At 36.8% G+C, this 25,925-nt stretch overlaps 1 protein-coding gene across 3 annotated transcripts in view; it reads left to right on the top strand.

The window, feature by feature from the left end:
* Nucleotides 1-903: 903 nt before the first annotated feature.
* USP33 (ubiquitin specific peptidase 33) overlaps nt 904-25,925 on the top strand; it is a 42,119-nt gene continuing 17,097 nt past the window's right edge. For all 3 annotated transcript variants that reach the window (XM_012722597.1, XM_012722596.1, XM_012722595.1), the window contains exons 1-10: nt 904-1,115; nt 13,177-13,308; nt 13,487-13,540; nt 14,482-14,544; nt 15,622-15,735; nt 18,285-18,387; nt 18,846-18,915; nt 20,408-20,521; nt 22,091-22,169; nt 24,151-24,568. In XM_012722597.1, coding sequence (XP_012578051.1) covers nt 13,228-13,308; nt 13,487-13,540; nt 14,482-14,544; nt 15,622-15,735; nt 18,285-18,387; nt 18,846-18,915; nt 20,408-20,521; nt 22,091-22,169; nt 24,151-24,568 — 1,096 coding nt within the window. In that variant the 5' untranslated portion in view covers nt 904-1,115; nt 13,177-13,227. The remainder of the gene's footprint in view (nt 1,116-13,176; nt 13,309-13,486; nt 13,541-14,481; nt 14,545-15,621; nt 15,736-18,284; nt 18,388-18,845; nt 18,916-20,407; nt 20,522-22,090; nt 22,170-24,150; nt 24,569-25,925) is intronic.

Genomic DNA, 25,925 nt, shown 5'->3' with positions numbered 1-25,925 from the left:
AATAAAGGAAGAAGTAGTGGTATTACCGGCACCATCCAAACTGTGAAATGTTCATTCTTGCTGAATCCAGGAAAGTGACAATTTGTGGTGCAAACTGAGACTGGTGTCATTTCCTACATAGTGTGTTAGCAAATATTAATTTCTTCCATTTTGACCACAAAAATAGAAGTAGGAGCTCTGTCCTTTCTGCTTGTTTCTAATGGAGATAGAGCATCCTGGGCACCATATGTGTACATGCTTCTATTTTGGAGATCAAAAAGAAGTGACTAGACAGGCTAAAACTGGCAATTCTAGTTAATTTAATTGTTTTTATTTTTGCATATCAATCAATCCAACGAATTTTAAACACATAAATTAGAAGGCAGGTCTCTTCCGAGTCTCTAGGCACTAGGATGATAGTTTCAATAAATATTTGATTTGATCTTGATTTTGGTCTAGGGAAAATAGGAGAGATCCATTTCAACTTTGCAAATGTGGAAAAGGAAACACAATTACACTCAGAGGATCTAGGTCTTAAGTTGGGAAGAGAAAGAAGAGAGGAGGGAAGACAGTGTTAACCTGTCTAATGTTTCTTCTAACAAGGTCGGAAATCTGAGGTCATTCAGAAACTAGTCTTAACGTCGATTCTGCAGTGCATCGAGACAAGAACTGATAATCGCCTTATGTGACTGTAAAAAAAGGAAGAGGACACGTGGAAAAACGAAAAGTGTCCAAAGCCTAAAACCGCTCTGGTCAGCATACGGTTTCCGTAGCACTAGCCAGTTTAGAAGTCCCAGCACTGAAGGCAGGCCTGGGTCTCCTCACCTGGGCCGGGTCGCAGCGGCCACGCCCCCGGGGCGGGGCGGTCTCTTCCAGGCACGCCCTCTCCCCGCCCTCCCGAGACGGCCGCCGGGGCCGCCGAGACACCGGAAGGAGCCGCGGCTGCTGCGGGAAGTGGCCAGTGCGGGAGTCGGGAGGCGGGGACCTTGCGGGCAGCGCTGCGGAGCCGTTTTTCTGTCCACCGAACGTGACGCCGCCCCTCTCCGAGGCCAGGGAAAGAAAAGAGGAGTTTGTGGTGGTGCAGCCGCAGGCCATTGCTGGCCGCGCTGGCGGGGCCGGTGGCAAAGGCCGTGAAGGTGAGCGCGGCGTAGCTCGGAGGGGCGCGGGGCAGACGGGCGCCTCGCCTGCCTTCAGGGGCTGGCGTTCGTTCTCGCTTCCGCGCGCGGGCGGCTGCGACTGCTGCGGCGGCCTCTTTTTCTTGGTCTGGGGTGGCGGTGGGCGCGCGGGCCGGCGGGAGGCCTCGGCCCCGGACGCTTAGTGCTGTACATTGCAAGGATGAAGCGGTAGCCGCCCTGGCGGGGGTCGGCAGAGGACGTGTCTGTTGTAGATTTGAGGAAGGATTCCCAGGGGGCGCTCCCCTGACAAGTGGGTGGCGGGAGGGTGAGGGGAGTTCCTGAGAGGGGCTCTGTTCCTTCCTCGGTTTCCCTTTTCTGACTTGCCAGCCCCGCTTGGTGGTCGCAGGCTACTGACCCGCAGTGCGCTGGTTTCTGGATCCTTGTTTCGCCTTGCGGCGCGATTGGGGTGATCAGATCACCCCAGAGGCCCGTTATTCATTGTTAGGAACGGGAAAACCTAGGTGTCATAGTCCCTCTTATATCTTCGACCGATATTATTTCCGAGATTACCCTTTACTGCCTGCCCGTCTGCAGTTTTGAGGGTTAAATGTCCATAATATGTAGTTCCCCAAATCTTTACTTTTGCATATTTCCCAACTGCAAAAATGCTCTTCATTTGAATATTTGCTGGTGCATGTTGAGCTCTTGGATGAGATTCCTCTAGATGTTTTGCGCAAAATTTAAATATTTTAGGGCTCACACTAATACAATCACCACTAAGGCTTGGAAAATTGAATCAGAAGGGAAAGTCCTGGCAGGAACACAGGTTCTATAACAGGATGCATTTTCCTGCAAGGATCTGTACAATGTTTATTTAATAGATATATTCAGTTCTAGAATATTTTAGTTTAATCCGATTACTTCTTACTTTGAGGAAAAAACCACTATTCCAAAAAATAGTGAGGCCATCCTACTTCCATTTTTAGTTGAGAAAATTGTATCATCTGGAAAGATCTGACCTTATCAGATAACAGGCTACTTGATTTGAACGTAACACAAATATTGTTAGTGAATTTATACTTCATATAAATAAAGAGGAAAGTAGGAATCTCATCGAAAGATCATCGCAATTCCAGGAAAAAGTGACAATGGTAATTAACGTATGCTAGCAGCTTTGTTAGCTCATTTGCTTTGTCAGGATTGAAAAAAAGACAATTAAAAAATTTCAGGAATAAAATATTTGACCTGTTGTATGAAAGAGGAATAGTTTAGTTAAGATTTTCTTTTTAATGTAGTTTGTTGCTGACTTTCACTTTCTTGCCTTTGGTGAGCTCTTTACAACCTGCCAATAAGCATAACAATAGTTTTAATGACATTAGATTATGATAAATGGATTATTTTAAATATTTCAGATTCAAAGTTACAGAGACATTAATTACATGTATGCTTTACTATTAAAAATTTCAGTGACCTTTCACATATACAGTCTTATTAGATCCTTCTCCCAATCCTCCCAGTTAAGAATACCAACAAGTCAAGTCTTCCCATGACAAAAGGCATTTTGAAGTTGTGTAAGGATCAGAATTTCCTTAAAACCTGAAATAATCTTGAGATACCCTTTGCTATAAATTGGAATTCAGGTAGGTATTGGAACACTGTGAACTACAGGTATTGGAACACTGCGAACTATAACATGACAAATTGTGAACTCTTTGCAAGAAGATAAAAATGCATAAACGGTGTAAGATTTTTGGTGCGATTATTGAAGTGTAGTCATTTCTAAAGAAGAAAGGGATAAGTAATAGCCTTTTCTTTGTGTAGCTTTAAACTTTCTTTCTCCTTTAATATCTACGTGTGATTTTAGCTCCAAGAATCTGAGATATAGTTGTTTAACTGTTTATAACAAAAATGAAGGATGGGGCCTCCCTGGTGGTGCAAGGTGGTACAAGCTCAGCACTAGGAAACTGCAGCCACTGCAGCACGAGTTCAATACCTGCCTGGGAGGTGACCCACATGGTGCGGCAGACCTCTTCTGTTCTGCTCCCCACTCTGTCTCTGGTGAATCCTCTCTCTCCATCTTCCCCCACCCCGCACCTCTGGACTGTACCCCAGTTCTTGTATGTATAAACAAATAAAGCGTTTTTTAAAAAATGAAGCATGCGTTTTGCATAATATGGAGGACTTGTTTTAAGAAAGAAGATTTGTATGAAAAAATTTTCTTTTCCAGAGTTAATAAGTAGATCCTTGTCTGTGAGCCTCAGAAAGAAAGACCCTTTGGAAAATGAAAGGAATGAAACATGATTACTTCCCTCAAGAACTGTATAGTCTAACTTGTAGTAAAGTAAGGTAGTTTTTAAACAACCGCAGTGCCTTATGAGTATTATAATTAGGAATTGAGATATGGGAGCCATTACTGTGATTTTTTTTGTATTTAAGAAAGAATCATAGAACAGGTTGGTTGTAACAAGCAGGGTTTGTATATGTTGGTGATAGATGAAGAAGACAAATTTTGAAGGACTTTACTGTAGGTGTTTGTTTAGAAGAGGTTATGATCAGTTCATAATGAGCTGTAACTGGAAGAAGATTGAAACCAGGAGCCCATTTGGGTGGATTTAGGTTAAATTAGATCCTGAAGCATCACTGTGGTGGCTGTTGTAGTTTTTCTGAATTGCTCTCTGAAAAGCCGACCTTGAGATAAGATCATAGTGCAGGAAGCATAATTGAGGGAGTGTGTAGACCCAGAGAAGAGAAAAAAGCCAATGATGGATGGGCATATGTGGACATAACCCTGTGGAGATTTTTGTAAAAATTGCCTTAGAATTATGCCACTGAATGAAGGGGAGCTAGAGAGTTTTCCCACTTACTTTCAGTTCTCACAGAATGAAATTGCCTCTGAAATGCGTTGAGCACTTCAATTGCCTTGGATGAGGTTGCGCAAGCTCCTGAGTTGCTGGAAAACTTAGAAGCAGAGAACTGGATATAGTGGGAAGCAGAAGCAGAGAACTGGATGTAGTGGGAAGCTTTCAGTGTTTTTGGAGACTTGTCATTGTAGCAGCAAGTGTATTTCAGTCAGTCTACCTGTTCTGCTCCCCATTCTGTCCCTGATGAATACTCTCACCACCTCTGTCCTTATATCCCAGTTCTTGGATGCATAAATACAATAAATAATTTAAAACAAAGTATTAAAGTGAGGCCTAAAAAGGGTTTCAAGTCTTTAGATTTTAGGCCTAGATGATCCATGAAACATTGTAATTATTTTTCAATTTATCAGCAGAACAATATATTGCAGAATAAAAAAGAATATCCAGTCTCACTGTTACAGTATCTGGAATATTGTAATGCTAAATGTTACAGAATAAGGATGTGCAGGGGTTGAGAAGATTCACCAGAGACAGAGGGGAGCAGAATAAGTGGATTGACAGAAACACATTGCTGAGGGGACTGCTGAGGAGAGCAGTGGCGAGACAGGAGGGGTTCGCTGCTCCATGTGGGTCACTTCCCTGGCCAGGAGTCGAATTTATTCTGCAATATAGTGCTGTGCTTTTTTTTTTTTTTTTTAATATTTATTTATTCGTACAGAACTGGGGTACAGGCCAGAGATGCGGAGGGTGAGAGGATTCACCAGAGGCAGAGTGGGGTGTAGAACAGACAGATCGATGAAGGGAGCAGCGGTCGGGTCAGGAGAGGTCTGCCTCGCCATGTGGTCACCTCCGCCATGTGGTCACCTCCGGGGCAGGCAGGCAGGGATTGAACTCATGCGGAAGTGGCTTTCTTTAATTCTTAGTGCTGCGCTTTAACCCATTGCGCCACCAGGGAGGGCCTATAGTGCTGTGCTTTTAACCCCTTGCATCCACAGGGAGGCTCCCAGTCTCTTTTGTCTTAAAAGTAATAGCTTCAAATGTAGTTTTCAGTCCCCTTTTACACAGATGGGCAGTTGAATTTCCAAAGCTGTATGTCACAGCATGAAAACAGTCATTTTAATCTGGAGGGTTTTTTTCAAGTAGTGCTATTTGCATCCTATGAATGAGCAGATTTCAAATAATCCAGTTAGGGTAGATAGAGGAACAAGTTGACAGATAAAAAAATTGCAAAAGTAAGGACAAATTTGAGGTCATATTATGGAAAGCCTAATTTCCACATATGACTTGAATTTTCTTGTCCTTCCTTGCGATTCCCAATCTGTGATTCACAGCTTCTAGACAAAGTCTCTATTTATGGGATCTCTGTTGACTAAACAAATAACATTTTTGTATGCACTGCTTATTTTCACTGCCGTCATGTTGCCTATCTTTTCAGATGTCTAGTACCTGTATCCCCTGAACAGACTGTCAGACCAGAATGAAAGCATGTGTGTCTTTTTTTTATGATGTATACTTTGAGAAGAAATTAAAGTTGTTAAGAGCCTTTCTTGTTTTATGCATTTATATCTGAATATCCTATACTCAAGTGAATTTTTTCACTAGGAATAAAGGAATAATTTTGCTACTATAATCAATTAACAGTAAAAATAGACAACTAGAATATTAAGGGCCTTCTCTTTTGATAGTTGATAGTGTGTGTTTAATTATAGGGACTACTAAATAGCTTTGGTACAAATTGTTAGCCTTTGCTTAATATGCTCTAATTCTCATTAAATTGTTTAGATCCTAGAAAATGAGTGAATTTATTGTAGTTTCCCCCCTAGTTCCCATTTCTTCTGTGTGCTAAGGCAGCATTCAGAGTATATAACCTTCAAGACTATATTTTTATGCTTTAAAATAGATGTGCACCTCAGTTGTTTTTACATGTTTTAAAGTGTTCATGTTTTTACTTCAGTCATATTTCACAGTATCATTCTACATCTTTTTTCCTCTTTCTCAGCATTATGTCATGTTGGTAAATTCTTCATCCAGTTCATGTAGTTAAATTGTTGTGTAATATTCAGTCATGAATATACCATTTTTATATGCATCTTTTAGTGATGGACTTAAAAACATTTAAAAGTAAAAAGACTACAGCCTATAGGCAGCAGTGAGGAGAACAATTACATATTACTGGCAAACATTGGCATTTAGGGGAGAATATATAATTTAAATACTTATGATAAGTAAATAAAAGCAAGAGATTTCAATACTTATATTTGGGGATTAAAAAAATAAAGTCAAAGTCAAGTAGGACAGAGATTAAAAAAGTATTTGCAATTTGGCCCTTCCTGGTGGCACAGGGTTAAAGTCTCAGTGCTATCAAGCGATCATCAGCCATTGTTACATGAGTTCCATCCCTGGCCAGGGAGCTGACCCACATGGCACAACAGACCCCTTCTTTGTCCCTGCTGCTCCCCTCTGCAGTGTATTTCAGTAGATCAGCCTGTTCTGCTCCCCACTCTGTCTCTGGTGAAGCCCTCACATCCCCTCCCTTCCCTGCATGTCTTGCCTGGGGCCCAGTACTTGTATGCATAAATCAATAAAATAAACCTTAAAAAAATTGTAATTTTAATGGAATTGGAAATAACAAAACAAAAATAGTGGAAAGGATAAATCCTAACCTGACATTTTATGAAAGCCAATAAATTATGTAAACAACCGCTGGAAGGAAAAAATTGGGAGCAAGATTATCCAAGATTGGGAATGAGAAAGCAAACATTGTAGATACACAGAGGAGGAGAGATTAATGGAATCTTATGCAAAGCTTTAGAATATTCTTTTGGTAAATTGACTAAGAATTGCACTGTTGTTTTATGTATAGCATGAAATTCTATGATGCTAAAGTTGAAAATTGATAGGAAATGTATGATTCTGTAGCAAAATATAAATTAGTAAAATTTACAGAAAAAGTGAAGATTGCCTTATAGATTTTAGTAAAAACATTAAAACACTAAAATTAAATGTTTGGTATTAATAGTGGAAAGCAGGAGATATTCCCTCAGAGTTTTCAGAGGATCTCCAAGGAAATTGTGAAAAGAAATGGTGAAAGTTATATCTCACAACTGCCAGAATAGTCTGTATAGCTTCTGTAATTAGATAAATATGGGATTGGCATAGATAGATTAGTGAATAAATAGAGAATCCAGAAATATAGTATATGCAGTTTTAATAAAGGGTAAAGATAGTATCACAGTTCCTTTGGAGAGGGGTAGATTATATATTAAGCATTGTTGGTACAACTGTTCATGCATCCAAAAGGAAATAAAACTGGGTTTCTGTCTTAAACTCCAAATGGATTAAAACCTTGTGAAGAAATAGTTGAGATTTTGAAAAACAGCTTCAGGTGTATAAGTTCCAGATGTTTTTTTTATCGTAAGAGTGTCAAGACCATGCAGTCAGAGAAAAAAGTGTTTTCAGCATCTTACTCCACATACAGACATTTTCTTATGTTTTAGGAGAAAACATAAGGGAAAATTTTAATGTTTTTATAAATTATGACACATACTACAAAAGGGTAAATCTTGAGGACATGCTGAGTAAAGTAAACCATAAAATGCATGAAAAAAACCTCAAACTCACTGGTTATCAAGGTAATAAAAATTAGATTGCTAGTGAAAGACACCAACATACGTACCAAATGACAACAGTAAAAAGCACTAATAGTTTATGCTAATGGAGAATATGCTAATGGAGAAAATGGTGTTGCTGTGCAAAAATTGGTACTTATATTAGTGGAAGTGTAAGTTGTTAAGAGTTTAGAAAGTGTATTTGTAAAATCCATTTTTACAAACCTGCTCATAATGAAATTTTATTTATAAGGATTTTTTAATGGCAGATTATAAAGACAAAGTGAATTCGTGGACGAATTGAATATAATTTATGTATATGATTACTCAAGATACCTTCTTAGTGGAATCATACAGAATGCCTTTTCTGATTGGCATAGTTTAGAGTGTTCTCAGCATTTACCCATTTTGTAGGGTATGTCGTGATTTCCTTATTTTTTCTGCTAGCTACATACATTTTATTTATCCATTCATCCATCACTGTCTGCATCATAATGTGTATCCATGAAAACATTGACATAAAGAAATGTTAAAGTATTGACCAAAACAGGCCATAATGTTTTATATTTATGTTTGTATGACTCCCTGAGCACAGAAGAATCTTGATGTACACATACTGTTTTTATAGTGCTGATGACAAAAGTATTTCAGCTTTTTATATTTTAAAAGTATTTATATTGCTGTTTTTTTGAAAGCTGTGTATCTGTATATAGATTTGGGTTGCCATTAGTCCTTTAGTATTGTAAAAGATTTTGTTTTTCTATCTTTTGGGCAGTGTACAGTACAACTCTTTTCTTGGCTGCTTTTAAGATATTTTTGTTATTGGTTTTAAGCAACTTGTTTTTAAATGCCGTGGCATAATTTATTAATCTGTTTTGTAGTTTTCATTTGTTGTATTGCTTCATTTTATAGGTTTCTACTTTTTTAAAAATTTATTTATTTATTCATACAGAACTGGGGTGCAGGCCAGAGATGCGGAGGGTAAGAGGATTCACCAGAGACAGAGCCGGGAACAGAACAGGCAGATCTACGAAGTACACTGCTGAGGGGAGGGGGGGTGGTGGTCAGGAGAGGTCTGCCACGCCCTGTGGATCTCCTCGGGGCAGGCGTGAATTGAACTCATGCGGAAGCATAAGCTTCTCAGTGCTGTGCTTTAACCCGCAGCGCCACTAGTGAGGGCCCATAGGTTTATACTTTTATTCAAATTTGGATTTTTCTATCCAGCTAAATGATATTTACTTTAACTTTTTGTTTCTCTTTCTGTTTTAGTTTGGGTGTTTTCTTTTGTTAAGTCATCAAGTTCATTTGTTTGCTTTGTTTTAATCTGTTTTTAATCTCATTCACTGTATTTTTCACTGTGGACTTTATTTTTTTTTTATAGTCAGAAACTATCTTCCTTGTCTCTAACACATGACTCCTTTATCTGTGTTATTTCTGTATACTTTTTTCTCTTCTCCTCACTGTGGGTCAAATTTTCCCTTTTAGTATGTCCTATAATAGTTGACTGAATGCTGGACACTGTAATTTTTTTTTTTAAAGATTTATTTATCTATTCATATGGAACTGGGGTACAGGCCAGAGATGCGGAGGGTGAGAGGATTCACCAGAGACAGAGTGGGGAGCAGAACAGGCAGATCGACAAAGTACACTGCTGAGGGGAGCAGCGGGTGGGTCAGGAGAGGTCTGCCACACCATGTGGATCTCCTCAGGCGGGATGGAACTCATGTGGAAGTGGCTTTAGCTTCTCAGTGCTGTGCTTTAACCCACTGCGCTACCAGGGAGGGCCCATGGACACTGTAATTTTTACTTTGTAAATGAGATTTGACATTTCTTTAAATGTCCTTGAGCTTTGTTTTTGGGAGACACAGTTACATTTCTTGGAACAGTTTGACCTTGTCAGATTTGCTTTTGAGCTTTTTAAAAGCAGAACCAAAGTAGAATTTAGAGATAATTTTTTCCCTATTGCTGAGGGTACTCTTCTGAATGCTCTTTTTTTTTCTCCTATCTCTAAAGTCTTTTTCAACTTTGCCTGATAGAAACACAAACAGACTGTCAGTTTTGAAAATTCTAGGGCCTCCCTGGTAAATCTCAGTACTATGAAGCCTTCCACAGCCACTGCAGCACTGCAGGGAAGTTCCTTCCCTGGCCAGGGAACTGACCCACATGGCACAGCAGACCTCACCTGTCTTGCCTCTGTGCCCCTCAGCAGAGTATTTCAGTCATTCTACCTGTTCTGCTCCCTACTCTATCTCTGGTGAATCCTCTCACCTCCCCACACCTCTGGCTTGCACCCAACTCTTGTATGCATAAATAAATCATTAAAAAAAATAACTAGGCCTTCCTGGTGTCCTAGGGATTTTCTCAGCGCTATCACCACTGCCACCATTATATTACAGGACAAGGAGAAGGGCACCCCAGAACCACCAAACCTGTCTGCTCTAAATAGGTTCTGCCATCTGCTGCATCAAGACAAACATGTAACATCTTTAAAGGAAAGGAACTTTAATACAATTGGTGTGCAATACAGAAAAGACAAAGAATACAAATACCCAAAGTTACCCCATCCCCTTGTGGGTGAAAATCCACTCATATGGGATTGGTCTTAAGTAAGACCCAAAAGCCAACCACAAGTCTAAAGCATCTTTCTGTGGGGGCCCCATAAAAAACGGTCAGATATGGCCAAACACGTCTGGGAGGAAAGAGCAAAATTCAAAATCAAGACAAAAGCTGCCATTGTTAATCTCCACATAGGTCTCTCACCCACATCTGTCGCAACTGGTTCAGGACCAAGAAAAAAGAGCCTCTTCTTCACATGTCTCTCTGCTCCATGTGGCTCCCTCAGATCTCCATCTGGCTCTCCATCCTGCTTTCTTCTCCAGTCTCCTTTCTCTAGCTTTTTATTCCTCCCTGTTCAGCTCTATTCTCCTTTGGGTGGGGTAGGGAACCTGGAAACTACCCTTTGGACCACCCTGTGACAGTTACAGTGTGAGTTAGTGAGTTCTCCCAGCTCGGAAGCTGACTCACTTGGCATAGCAGACCTTTCCTGTCTTGCCCACTGCTCCTCTCAGCATCATATTTCAGTGAATCTGCCTGTTCTTCTCTCCACTCTGTCTCTGGTGCATTCTCTCACTGCCCTATCCCCACCTCTGTCCTATACACCAAATTCTTCTATGCTAAATAAATAAATCTTAGAAAAATTTCCTTTAACTTCAGTAAGTTCTTGAATAACATCTTTATTAAACATAATTTCATTGTAATATTGATGGAAATAAAGATAATGCTGCCTGACATCAACTGAAATGAGTTTTGGGGGGACCTGCTCTTTTTATAAACCTTTTTTGTTAAAAATGATAGATCCCAGGAACTGATTAAGAGTGTTAAGTGAGGGCTTATTGTACTCTGTTCCAGCAGTTCTTTATTTTTTTTTTATTTTTAAGATTTATTTATGCATACAGAATTGGGGTACAGACTAGAGGTGCAGGAGTGGTGAGCAGCCTCTTACCACTCCTGCTTCACCCGAGACAGAATGGGGCACAGAACAGGCAGACTGCGAAGTACACTGCTGAGGGGAGCAGCAGGCAGGTCAGGAGAGGTCTGCCACGCCATGTGGGACACCCCTCTGGCTAGGGATCTCTTCAGATGGCTGTGTCTGGCTTCATAGTGTTGTGCTTTAACCCATTGTGCCACCAGGGAGGGCCCAGTTCTTTCTTTCTTTATGATTATTTTTAAAGATTTATTTATTTGTGCATACATAACTGGGGTGCAGGCCAGAGGTGCAGGTGCGGTGAGAGGATTCACCAGAGACAGAGTGGGGAGCAGAATAGGCAGATCATCAAAGTACACTTCTGAGGGGAGCAGCGGGCCGTCAGGAGAGGTCTGCCATGCCATGTGTTAGATCCCCGGAGCACGCGGGGATCTAACTCAGGCGAAAGTGGCTTTAGCTTCTTAGTGCTGTGCTTTAACCCGCTGTGCCACTAAGGAGGGCCCTCAGTTCTTTATTTTAATCACAAGAACATCTCATTAGTACTCAGATAAAAACCTACTTTTAACTTTTATTTCTCTGCATGGATAGAGGAGAAAGGCAAACACTGAATTTACAATATTAAGACAGGAAATTTAGGAATAAACAACTGCTTTTCTTCAGTCTATAGATGGTAAAGGTCAGCCTACAGGGCCCAGTCAGATTCTGTAGGGTGAGACTCCTTGGTCTGCTTTAGGGAATGCAAATCTGACTAAAGAGGAACACTGATACATAAACTACAAATAAGGCAGATTAGGAAAAACAAAGTCTTAAAGGGGTATAATGGGCATAACTCACAAATCTGCACTAAGAGTTGGCATAGGAAATATAGTGTTGTCTCTGGTTTAACTTGATGACTTTCATGATTCTTTTTTATTTTAGATTTCTGTGTTAATCAGGTAACATTTACAATACTGTTTGTGATTTGGTAAATCGGTTTATACCTTTTCAGATGTATGTTATTATACCACACTCACCACCAAAGCATCCATAATCCACCATGATAGAACATTGCACCTTCTCCCCTTTTTCTCCACTCCCACTCCCATTATTCTCAGTTCTGTAGTCGTATTTCTAGGAACTATTTTGATTTAGTTTGGGTCTGTTCCTTTGTTTTCTCTGTATTCCACACATGAGTGAAATCATCTGGTATTTGCCTTTCCCCTTCTGACTCATTTCACTATCAGCTGTAGAACTAGTGGTAGAACTCAGTCAAGTTTTAAATGAACCATATAACAATATGATTCTCATCCTGCATAATTTTGTCCTCTGGAGGACATAACGACATAGTCTAGACACTTTGCCTGTTAAAGCTGAGAGTGGTGATGGGAGCGTTCAGTCTAGTGGGTGTAAACAAGAATGCTGTTAATCATCTTAAGATACACCCAACATGTCTCCACAAAAAAGGATTATCTGGCCCAAAGTGTAAATGTTGTCAATGTTGAGGAACTGATAAAAAATGACTATGTTGCTAGGGTAACAGGTAGTTTCATTTATATCAAGTGGTTGCTGCCAGAACTAAAAGGAAACTCTCCATTTGAATTTCCTTTTTTCCCCTCCAAATCCTAATTTTTTTTAAACATAAAAATACTTAAATAATTTGAATTTTTCATCTGTTTAGCTGTAGGGAATGAAATGAGAGGCAGCAAAAGTGATGGAGAACCATTTAGTGTAGAAATTCCCAGTTTTCAAAGTAACTTCAATTATGAAGGTAGCTTCCACATAGTTGAAAATATACTCTTATGTAGGACAAACTTATAAACACATATACTCAGTTTACCTTTCATTTTAATCATTTTCAACATTAGTGTTTTTTTTAAAGATTATTTATTTATGCATACAGAACTGGGGTACAGGGGCGGTGAAAGGATTCACCAGAGACAGAGTGGGAACAGAACAGGCTGGCTGATGAAGTACACTGCTGAGGGGAGCAGCAGGTGGGTCAGGAGAGGTCTGCCATGCCATGGGGGTCACCTCCCGGGCAGGTGAACTCATGCTGAAGTGGCTTCAGATTCTTTAACCTGCTGCAACACCAGGGAACGCCAACATTAGTGTTTTAAGTTAACTTTTTGGTTGTTTTTTTTTTTCTGTAGATAATACCACATTTGGATAGTCTTGGAACACTGGAAAAAATTTCTAACAAAATGTCAACTTTTCGAAATCATTGTCTGCATTTGGATTCAGTTGGTGAAATAACAAAAGAAGACTTAATTCAAAAATCTCATGTAAGAAATAGTTTTTGCTTCTTCCTTAAAAATCATATACTTTTCTCTCAAATATGTCTTTTATAAAATACTACAATACTCTATGTTCAAGAGTTTTGGTTTTTTAATTTATGTTATTCAAGAGTTGTGTTTGGTTATGTCAGTCTAATGATAGTGATACATGATTTTTTCTTTATAGGGAAGTTGTCAGGATTGTAAAGTCAGAGGACCAAATCTTTGGGCATGTCTAGAGGTATGTGTCTTTTTTTCCTCAAGGTTGATGATATGAAAATTTGGATGAAAATTTGGATAATGAGAAGGTTTTTTTTGGGGGGTGTTCTCACTTTTAATTTATTTATTATTATTTTTATAACAGTTTATTTTTACATCATTTTGTACATTTTTTTTCCATCTCAATTGTAATCCCCGTGGGTTTCCCATCACCAAGTCACCCGTGTGCCATCACCATAATCCTGTGCACTTCCCTCCCCCCCCCCCGTTTTTGATCCCATTCCCCACTCCACCCCCACAAAATGTCTCTGGTATACGGCTGTTCATTATTATTATTTTCTCGCCTGGTCCATTATATTCCTGCTATGAGTGAAACCACCCGGTATTTTTCTTTCTCTTTCTGGCTTATCTCACTAAGCATGATCTTTTCCAGCTCCATCCAAGTTGCTGCAAAAGACATGTGTTTCTCTTTTTTGGTTGCTGAGTAATATTCCATTGTATATATGTACCACATCTTTTTAATCCAGTCATCTGCTTTTGGGCATTTGGGCTGCTTCCATGTTTTTCCAATTGTAAATAAAGCAGCAGTAAACATAGGGTTGCAGGTATCTTTTTCAATCAGTGTTTTTGTGTCTTTTGGGTAGATACCTAGGAGTGGGATTGCTGGGTTGTAGGGAATGAGAAGTTTTTTTGACTAAAGGGTTTCATAAATTAGCATACTTTTAAAAGATCATCATTAATAGCATTTAAACTTTAACGATGGGTTTTAAACTTAAAGTGCTTTAGCAGAATTTTAGTAAATAAATACTATGCTTGTTTTTTATTGGAGGTATCGTATAGCTTTTAGCTTAGACATATTCTGGCTTTATTTAAGCTAAAATATATGATGAAAACTTAACTGTAAATGTACTGCTTGCACTGCTATCTTACACTTTATTTTCCCTTTTTTATAATTACTTATAGAATAGATGCTCATATGTTGGCTGTGGTGAATCACAAGTAGATCATAGCACCATACATTCTCAGGTATGTATACAGAAAATGTTCATGCAATACATTTTCAAAAGAGAGCTTGAAGGAATTGGAAAGCAAGTGTAACATTATTAATTCAAACTAATTTTATATATGAGTTAAACCTTAGCTTATACTCTCTAAAAGGTGGGGAGCAGAATTGCTAAGATCAGTATTAAAACAAGGACCTAATTATAATGATTTGAGAAGTATAGAATAGTAGGAAGACATGGAGGTTGAAGTCAAGAGTATATGCTTATCTAGCCCTATGACAGGACCAGGCTACTCTTAAATCTCAACTCATACTACCCTATGCTGCACATCCTTCTAACTAAAGTCCCTTTCTACTTCCCATCATTGTTTGGGCTTGTATGTTTTTATGGTATTAAGTAGTGCTTTTTTCTAAACTGTAAATTCCTTGAGGTTGATCTACCTTTCCTTTATTGATATCTCTGCAGCCTTATTTGTTCTCAGCTAGGGTTCCTCAAGAGAATGAATTAAACATGAAATGCCCAAGATGCATTGTTGTCTATAATTAATTACATTTTTTCCTGTGCATTTAGAGTAACAGTTGTATGTGCTGTTTTGAAAGAATTGAGAAAATAGCCACTCAGATAATTTTCTATAGAGCATAAAGTTCTCCTGTGGAACTTAAGTTGAAAACGGCTGAAATTTTATATACTCAAGATTATCTGCTATTGTTTGAGATGTTCTGGGCTTCAACTCGTCATCTGCATTCTTTTAAGACTTTGATGTCTTAGAATAGTTACTGTTTTATTGTGACATTTTTTTTTGTATTACACTTATTTGCTATCTGCAAAGCCAAGTCATTCCTGGTTATATTTACTTTTACAGTGATTAGTGATGAAAAATGGAAGTAGAATAGTTCTAGAGTAGGCTTAGGTATTGTTGTTATTCATTATTTTTCAACTGTTTTATCTAAGAACAGATTTTTTCTGGGCATTCTAGTTTAACTGTTTCTTTTGAGTGTATTGCTGTTAATCAAAGAACAGCATTTTATTTTCTCAGATTTCATAGTGTTTTCAGTTGTACTTAACTTGATTCTTCTCTCTCCCTTGTGAAATTGTACAGGAGACAAAGCATTATTTAACTGTGAATCTTACCACTCTGCGAGTCTGGTGTTATGCTTGTAGCAAAGAAGTATTTCTGGATAGGAAATTAGGAACTCAGCCTTCATCGCCGCATGTAAGACAGCTTCAGCAAACACAATAATCTAAATTCATTTAATTAAAATATCAGATATTTTCAGGTAATAATTTCAGAATTTGTCATTAGGTTGAAATTAAAGGTACCCTGCCTGACTTGTACTAAAAAAAAAATGTCTGGCATGTTCTTCTTTTCCTAACATGAAACACTTTAGGATGATCCTTGTTCTTGCATAGTGATGAGTTGGGGTGAGATTGAAGTCCACTTGTCTGAAGATGGAAAAAGTACCTGCTAGGATTTTTTTTTAAAGATTTACTTATTTATGCATACAAAACTGGGGTACAGGCCAGAGGTACAGGGATGGTGAGAGGATTCACCAGAGACAGAGTGGGGAGCAGAACAGGCTGACTGATGAAGTATAATGCTGAAGGGAGCAGTGGGCGGGTTAGCAGAGGTCTGCCGAGCCATGTGGGTCACCTCCAGGGCCGGGATCCAACTCATGCTAAAGTGGCTTTAGCTTCTCAGTGCTGTGCTTTAACCCCCTGTGCCACCAGGGAGAGCCCCCTGCTGTTTTTTTTTTTTTTTCCAAATAACAACAAAAAACCCACAGCTGGTTTAAATAGTGCTCTTTTCCTTGAAAATCTGATTCTAGGTGAGGTGGTAAGCCTTCACTGATCAGAATAACAAATACTAACTCATCTCCCACTCCCTGATCCCTCTCACTCCAATTTGTTAGTTATTATGAACATTTTATTAATTTATTAAAAACTACATAAAGCATAATATTTGCACCAATTTTTGGTTACAGATATGTATAGACTAATAAAGATTGACTACTTAATTTTTAGGATTTCTGGTCATATAAAAATAGAAAAAGAAAACAAATTAGCTGGCTTCTGACTTACTCTAATCATTTACTCTGTATGGTTTAGTTAACACATTAGAGAGTTTTCCTCAGGTGTCTTATAGAAATCACATTGTATTTCTATACTTATTTTTCCTTATACTAACAATGGAAAATATGTAACTTGTAGGTTTTTCCTTTTTATATTTGCATCACATTTGGATGTAGACATCTATGATAATAAACTTACTTGCCCCACACATTACATAATTTAAGGTGACTGTCTACATTTTATTTTTTAATTATCAGAAATGTGTTTTTTGTCCATTTTGAATGCACTGGTAGTTTGAAAATAAGTTTTCTTCAGCCTGCTTATATTATTAACAATGTGCTGACTAAAAATATAATTGTATTAGGAACTTAAAACAGTCTATAAAAGCAATACTCAAAAGGTGGTTGAAAGAGTAAGTTCAGATCACAAAGAGGAAATACATATAAAACACATTGAGAAAATAATCATCACTGACTAAAGAAAAGTAAGAAAAAGCTGTTATCTTTTGGTCTTCATGCCAAAGTAGATTAAGACTCTAGTGATGTTGAACCAGGTGAATAAATATGACTTTTTTGGTGGCTTTTGAATAATTTTCTGGTGAGATATAGTTATAAAACATACGGGGGACATAGTTTCATGCTCCTGTATTGAAGAAATTACTAAAAAGACAAAAGTTATTTGTATATATTTCTTTAGAGTTATAAAATTTGTAGCTTTTTTGAATGAAATCCATCAGCATTAGTTATAAAAATAGGAATATTAGAAGGCATACAGATGTCATAAGATTTTTTATAGAATTTTGAGTATTTTTGTTTTTAAACCTCTGTACTTCCTATATTTAAACAAATACCAAGTATACATAAAAGGTTTACTGAAATACCCACTATCTGCAGGAAGGTAAAATAAACCCTTTTATTTAAGGCTATCATATTTGGAAAGAACAGAGTACATGCTAAATGTACACAACTATTCCAGCTGACTGTTACACAAGGGACTCAATGTATTTTATCTTCTGCTTTTGTAAGAAAACTTGCAGAATCTGATTTTTTATATGATCTCTTTTCAGTGTTTACAATATTACTCAAAGTTTTGCTACTTGTTTTGCATTTTCTTTTTTTTTTTAATAGTGGGCTATTAAAAAAAGTCAGTTATAAACTCAAATAAGACAAATCTTGGAAATTAATATTAGGTTATTTTGTTACCTTAAAAAAAGCTAAGATACATAAAAGGATACAAAATAAACATAGTAACAAGTTACAGAGAGAGTGTAGATATATACAGTTATGTTGGTATATTATGATGGGAAAACAGTTTTCTTTTTCCTGTAAAAGTTAGGGAGATGTAAAAAGACAATCTAGGAGATGTGTACTTAAATCTTTTCATATTCAGAAAATTTTTTCCTTATATTTTCTTAATTATAATTCTATCTCACAAAATTGGAGATAATTATATTTTAAATTCACAAGTGGCTTTGTTACTTAATAACAATAATTCAAATAAAGGTGGAGTTACATGTTATTTTCGAGTGTCAATTCTTACGACTTTCAAAATATAAATTTTATTCTAATTGATATAAATTCCTAAAGTTCTGTTAAAATAACATCTCAATTCTTAGAGTGTAGATGTTATATAGGACAAATTTTTTCTGACCTAAGTTTATTTGAGTCTATTTTTTTTTTTTTAATTATTAAGGATTTTAAAATACCCAGTAACACAACATTAAAAACTCCTCTGGTTGCTGTATTTGATGATCTGGACATAGAAGTAGAAGAAGAAGATGAACTTAAGGCAAGAGGTAAAATATTTTCTTTTACAATAATTCCTTGGGTGGCACTGGTCATTTCTTTAAGAAACTGTTAAGGTGAAAATTTTAAGGTCTAGAGGTAAAAGGGACTCTACTGATGGTAATTACAGAAAAGGATTATGAAATTTGGTCTAGTGAAGTTATTGTTGCAAAATGGAGGGAAATGACAGTTTTAGATGATGTTGATTTCTCTGGCATTACTTTGCCAAAGCCCCACAGTTTTTAGTGTAAACTATAAAATTTAGTATAACTTTTCTGTTTTGTAATTGATATTAGTGAGTTTTAATAATTTAAGTATATATGTAAATACCTAAAAAATAACACTGTGGTGTGAGTCTAACCTTTTTGAGTTGTTCAGTTTGTTCTCTTATAGTTGGGGAACCATGATAACTGTCTTATGCAGTTAAATATTCAGAAATGATGGCATAATTTATAATTTTTCTTAATAGGTCTTACAGGTTTGAAAAACATTGGAAATACTTGTTATATGAATGCTGCTTTGCAGGCTCTTTCTAACTGGTAGGTAGAGAAGTTAATTTTTGTATTTTTTTTTAAAGACATTCTCTGAACAAAAGTCTGTGCTTGCTGTAATATGCTTTGAAACAATGGAGGAGTGAAAGGAGAACAGAAGAAATACACAGAATAGCAATATGAGACCACAGTTCAGTTTTCTTAGCCAACAGGATTCCATAAAATAAAATCCCTGGCTTACTTAATTTCTCATTACCCTTAATGTGAATGGTTGTTTATTTTTTTTAACTTTATGAAATGCTGCCATTTAGAAAATGTGAATTAATTAAAACTAAATGTTTAAATGTTCCTGACAATTATTTCTTCTGGGTTGGGACATAATTCATTCTTGTCTGAATGATGGGGGGGCGGGGTGTACTATTTTGACCTCTAGTTTCTAAGATGGCTTTCTTAGCATACATTTCAGGTAGTTTTTAAGTTTTTGAGTAAGCTATTTTTTTCTTTCACATTTAGAATCTGAGGAACTTGAACTCATTAATTCCTGAAACCACTTTTATTTCAGAGATCCTATAAAAATATTTTGTTTTTCTAGTGGTTCAAAGTCTCTAATAAAACATTCTCTAATTTTTTTCTTAATCATAGTCCTGCAAAGTAGGTAGGGACAGGATGGAATGTTATGTATATGTCTGTTAGCTCTGTGTTCTAATATGTGATTTAAAACAAGCGTTTTCTGATTGATAATACAGGCTTTTTCCTTATTTTGTTTTCTACTTGTATGGCTATGTTTTTAGGATAATCAGGGGATCACAGGTCAGGATTTTGTCCTTTACCAGTCATTTTCCTGTAATTGAATGATTCATGGAGGTTCTCTTTAGCTAATCAAATTCATAAAAATTATAATGCCTTATAATTGGTTGCTAACTTGAGCCATTAGGTGGATGGTGGATAGCAATACCACTTACTGGGATGTAGGTACAACCATGGAAGAAGCGCATATTCCTTTGAAAATTAAATGTTGAACAATTTAAATTGATATGTACATGACAGCTGGTCCGGACATTTGCTATAAATCTGTAGTTTAGAAATTGACTGTCATTGGCATATGTGTGAAAATTTAAAGGAAAAAGCATGTAGGGAAGAGAGAAAAGTCATTGGATCAAGTGCTGAGCAATCAAAAAATTTAGATGTCTTATAAGAGCAGAAAGAGCAGTGACAGGTGAGAGTAGCGAGGTAAAGAAGCAAAGTAGAAAAGTACATGAATCAAGAAAAATGTTTAAAAATGAGATGGTAAGTCACCTGTAGCAAATACTACTGCAAAGGAACTGAAAGGCAGCATCTGGATCTGGTTATTAACTCTAAGTACTCTGCTATGGTCGTGTCACATCTGGTACAGAAGGGTTGAGCAAGAAAATAAAAAGTGAGGCGCTATAAAACGGCACAAAAAAAATTAGCTACAGAGCTATATGTGCTTTCAATTCATTGCGTGACTAGAAGTCTACGCTTGATTCCACTCTAATATATTTTTTCTTTTTTAAATTAGTCCACCATTGACACAGTTTTTTCTTGATTGTGGAGGACTTGCTCGAACAGATAAGAAACCAGCCATTTGTAAAAGTTACCTCAAGCTGATGACAGAACTATGGCATAAAAGCAGGTATGTACTTGTGATATTTGTGGGGTTCTTAAATTACATTTTAAAATAAATATAATAAATACTAAAGGGAATGAGGTCCATTTATAGAGCTGAAAAAGTAGAAGGGAGACAAATTTGGGCCAAATTCAGTTTTGGGCATGTTACATTTGAAATTGAACACTGAATTGCAGAATCTAGATTGGTGATAGCATGTTGCACTGTTAATGCTGCTGTTACCAAAACTTTAGTACAAGAATAGGCATTCTTATAGCATTAAAATCAGACTGTTGATAATTAGATGCTCATTTTTCTGTTTATATGTATTTGCTCTAAATTGTAGCATTAGTGAAATATTGTTTGCTGTCATGTTTCACATGTTTATTTTACTTTAATTTTTAAAATATATCTATTTTTTATTATGCATACAAGAGCTGGGTGTAGGCCGGAGGGGGGAGGGTAAAAGAATTCACCAAAGACAGTGGCAAGCAGAATAGGCACATTGACTGAAATACACTGCTGAGGGGAGTAGCGGGTGAGACAGGAGAGGTCTGCTGTGCCATGTGAGTTAGCTCACTGGCCGGATTCAGACTCCCTAGCTGGGGATGAAACAGTTGCTGCAAATAGCTTAATAGCACTGAGACTTTAACTTCTTGTGCCATAGGGAGGCCCTCCAAACAGGATAGTCATAATGATTTCTTTTGGCATGTGAAAGTAAATGTTTGACATCCCTAACATTAAAGGATCAGGATCCTCTGTTATCCCTGTAGGGTATTATTCTTTGCTGCCACAGTCTAAATGTTTCTAAGTTCATTTCTGCACAGCACAGCTAGAATTAGCCCTTTCCTGCTGTGTTCAAATTTATATGCCTTGAAATTGTACTTTAAACTCAGTATTTCTGGAAATTTACTTTAGACATTAGACTTTACCCATTTGTGTCCATGGGTATTAGATGGTTGGTTCCAAAATTTTATTTATATTTTGAACCAGGTATACTTATATTTAATTGTTAATTATTCTGTCATAGGAATTTTAATTAAAATTCTGTTTTATTTTTTTTTTTAAAGACTTATTTATTTATTTGTGCATACAGAACTGGGGTACAGGCCAGAGGCTCAGGGGCGGTGAGAGGCTTCACCAGAGACAGAGTGGGAGCAGAACAGGCAGATTGACAAAGTACACTGCTGAGGGAAGCAGCGGGCGGGTCAGGAGAGGTCTGGCTCGCCATGTGGTCTCCTCCTGGGCAGGCGGCAGGCGGGAATCGAACTCATGCGGAAGTGGCTTCAGATTCTCAGTGCTGTGCTTTAACCCGCTGCGCCACCAGGGAGGGCCTAAAATTCTGTTTTAAGTAATTAAATAATTAGATGACTTTTTTGAAAAATTGCACAGTGAAGCATTATTTCACTATTGAGGTGAGCAGTAAGATAAAGCTTAAACATGAATACTAGCAGTTTTGATGATTCCATAGAACTTAGTAGTGGACAATTTTGAATGATTTTTTGAAAACACAGGTACTTTTTCATTGAATTCTTCATTACTCATTTCTAAAAGAAAAACTAAAAGTTTCTCATTAAAAAATGTTATCATCTTCAGGCCAGGTTCTGTCGTGCCTACTAATCTGTTTCAAGGAATCAAAACTGTAAATCCAACATTTCGAGGGTATTCTCAACAGGTAAGTCTTCTTTATTTTTTATTAATAATATTAATCTTTAATAAATTTGCAAAATGCTATTATGAATCATGCTGTTTTGTAGTTACATATCTTTCTTCCTTTATAATTTTATTAGCCATTTTTAGGGGACAGTAATCATTCTTTGTGTCTTGCAAGAATAGTACCTATTACATATTTATTGCTTTTATATTTTTCACCTTTCTCTTAACTAATATTTTTAAATTTGGGGGTACCTAAATAATGTCAGTATATTCTGGTAATTTTTGCTTTAAAAAATTCTACATTAAAAGATCAATTTTCATCTGTTTTCTGTATTTTACTCTTTTTTAAGATTTATTTATTTATGCATACAGAACTGAGGTACAGGCCAGAGGTACAGGGGTGGTGAGAGGCTTCACCAGAGACAGAGCAGGCAGATCAGTGAAGTACACTGCTGAGGGGAGCAGCGGGTGGGTGAGGAGAGGTCTGCTGTGCCATGTGGATCACCTCCAGGGCTGGAGATTGAACTTGCACTGAAGTAGCTGTACTAGCTTGCAGTGCTGAGTCCTAACCCGCTATGCCACCAGAGACGGCCCCTGTATTTTACTCTTAAAGAAATTCTTGAATTTGTGTTTTATTTCATATTATATTATGATTCAAATTTTTTTTTTTTTTCACAAACTGCTAAGAAATTGTGCCAAGCTAAAACTTCAGAGTTTTCTCTTCTGGCTTTGAAAATTCTTGTATTAATTATTATACTTATATAAAGAGTCCACTTCTGGGCTTTCTAATTCATTTTATCAATGTGCATTGCACTGAATTATACCAAGAGAAGTTTTATTCATTGTTGTTTTTCATGTAATATCTTTCAGCATTAATCCCTGACTCTCATATATTTTTTATTTTTCAGCAAATACCTGTTATTCCCTCTTCATTTTTTCCATTGCAAATTCTTGAATCCCTAGAGATTTTTTTGAAGCTTTTATTTATTTATTTTTGTGTAGAAAAGCTGGGCCAAAGGTGCCATGTATGAGAGGATTCACCAGAGACAGAGGGGGGAGCAGAACAGACAGATCGACTGAAATAACACTGCTAAGAGAAGCAGCAGGCAAGACTGGAGAGGTCTTCTGCTGCCCATATGTGGGTCAGCTGCTTGGCTAGTGATTGAACTCAGGCTGTACCAGTGGTAGCACTGAGACGCAATCCCTAAGCCACCAGAGAGGCCCTGATTTAGTCGGTGTGATTTGAAGTCAATGAATTTGTATTTTTTCATAGCACTGCAGGTTGGTCATTTGGTCTTTTTTTTTTTTTTTTTTTTGAGATCTACGAGGTTGGATAAAGATTTGATTTTAAACTGAACTTAAAATATCTAAATTTAAGACATTCTCTAAATTTTAAATGTCATAAAAGTCAAATGTCTACACCAGTTAAAAAATTTTGAATTTAGTTTAATTTTACTTATAAAATTATTTTTAAAGTGACTGTTTTACACCATTGTTTGTATTTTGGAAGTATTGGATCACGCCTGCAAAGGTTATTACCATTGTGTAACCCACCAACAAAACTCCTGTATTCCACCACTGTAGACCTTTGTGTTCCTCCTCACTTTATTCTCATCCCTTCCCTCACCTTCCTTTGAATTCCATAGTTCTATCATCAGCTTTCAAGGGTTAGTTTTTAAGTTTTGCTTTGTCTAATCCTTGGCTTGGTTTCTCTGTATTTACCTATAAGTGACCGCCATCAAGTTTTCTTTTTTTTTTTTCCAAAGTAGCAGTTCTTAAAGTTACCTGCAGATCATCTTCAGTTTATTAATTAACTTTTGTTTCATTTATATGTTTTTAGAACTTAGTGTTTTCTACCTTTCCAAAGCCTTCTGTTCTACAACTTGATATTTCCCCAGGACATTGCTGCACATTTAAAAATTTGTGATTACTGCATTCTGTTTTCCTTTAAGTTTCTGTATATTTCTTAGACATGGTAATACCAGTGTTATTTGCATTAGGATGCTCAAGAGTTCCTTCGATGTTTAATGGATCTACTTCATGAAGAATTGAAAGAACAGGTCATGGAAGTAGAGGAAGATCCTCAAATTATGGCAGCTGAGGAAACCATGGAAGAAGAGAAGAGCCAGTCAGATATAGATTTTCAGTCCTGTGAGTCTTCTAGCAGCAGTGATAAAGCAGACAATGAAAATGGCTCCAAAGGCTTTTCTGAAGATAATAATGAAACAACAATGTTAATTCAAGATGATGAGAACAATTCAGAGATGTCAAAAGATTGGCAAAGAGAGAAGACGTGCAATAAGATTAATAAAGTAAATTCTGAAGGAGACTTAGATAAAGATAGAGACTCTGCATCAGAAACAGTCGATTTGAACAACCAGGAAACTGTAAAAGTGCAAATACACAGCAGAACTTCAGGTGACAATTTAATAATTTTATCTCGAAAATGACAGTATTGTTTGTAGATGATAGGTTTAAAATACTATATTTATATTTTATGATTTCATCTCTGATTGTACCATTTTCTGATTTTCTTTGCCAGAAAAATTTAGCATGACCTGTAACTAAAATCAAAACATGTCTCTAATAACATGTTAATATTCATAATTTATATTTAGCATACTAAAATGAAATAGAATTACTAATAGATTTAACTTACTATCTCATGTGTAGCATATGACATTATAACCATACAAATTTGAAGAAAGAGGATATTAAACCTAGTTGTTGCATTTGGACTTCCTATATAGTTCAGGAATATTTGCATGGAAATATTAAGTTAAAATCATTTTAAACAGATTCTGTTGAGATTCTAGGGAAAAATATATTACCCAAACTCTAATTTGATGATCATATATACACTATTAGACTGATATTGCTGTCATTGGAGCCATATCAGCTATGAAATATTTGGAAAATATATAGATAGCTTTTAAGATTTATGTATGCAGACAAGAACTGAGGTGTAGGCCAGAGGTGTTGTGTGTGTGTGTGTGTGGGGGGGCGAACAGCTGTGGGGAGTGGAATAGGCAGATTTACTGAAATACACTGCTTAGGCAGTGGGTGAGATAGGAGAGGTCTGCTGTGCCATATGTGGGTTAGCTCCCCAGCTGGGAATTGAACTCACAGCAGTGTCAGCATGCTGGCGCTGACACTCAATCCTTACACTACAAATTAATTCTAGGGAGGCCCTGGAATATATTTTGATGTAGAAATTTAATTAACTGCAGTGACTCTGTTATGAATGATTATACCGTAATATGTAGTTTGAAAAGAGCTGAAGTGGCTAAATGAAAGACAGTTGAGCTAGATTGCTTTGCATTTTACACCTTTTTAAAAGTTTTTGATTTATTTTAGCTTTAATGTGGTAAATTATTTAGTTTTCTAAAGCATATAAAATTAAACCATCAGAAGTTCAAATTCTGATTAAAATGAGTGACAGACATGTAGCATAAAAATTTTATCTTCTTAACTAAAGAGCAAAACCTGCTAACGATTTGTTTAGGTATTTGAATGAATCAAAAAATTACTTCTTGACATAAAGAATATTTCTTTAATCACCTGTTCATAATGCTTAAATGCCTTCTAGTGAGGAAAACATATTTGGCTCCTTAATTACACTGACCTCATACTTAGAAGTTTAGGTCTATATAGAAGTTATTTAGTCATTAAACATGGGAAGTGTTACTGCTAAACTGCTGTTCAACTCTTTCTCATCAAAAACCACATTAAGCCTGATGAAGAGGTGTAGGCCAGAGTGGTTCTTTATTATCCA

The sequence above is a fragment of the Condylura cristata genome, unplaced genomic scaffold, assembly GCF_000260355.1.
Source record: "Condylura cristata isolate star-nosed mole 26May11 unplaced genomic scaffold, ConCri1.0 scaffold00008, whole genome shotgun sequence".
In the NCBI taxonomy this organism is placed as follows: Eukaryota; Metazoa; Chordata; class Mammalia; order Eulipotyphla; family Talpidae; genus Condylura; species Condylura cristata.
This window is presented reverse-complemented; position numbering and strand designations above follow the sequence as displayed.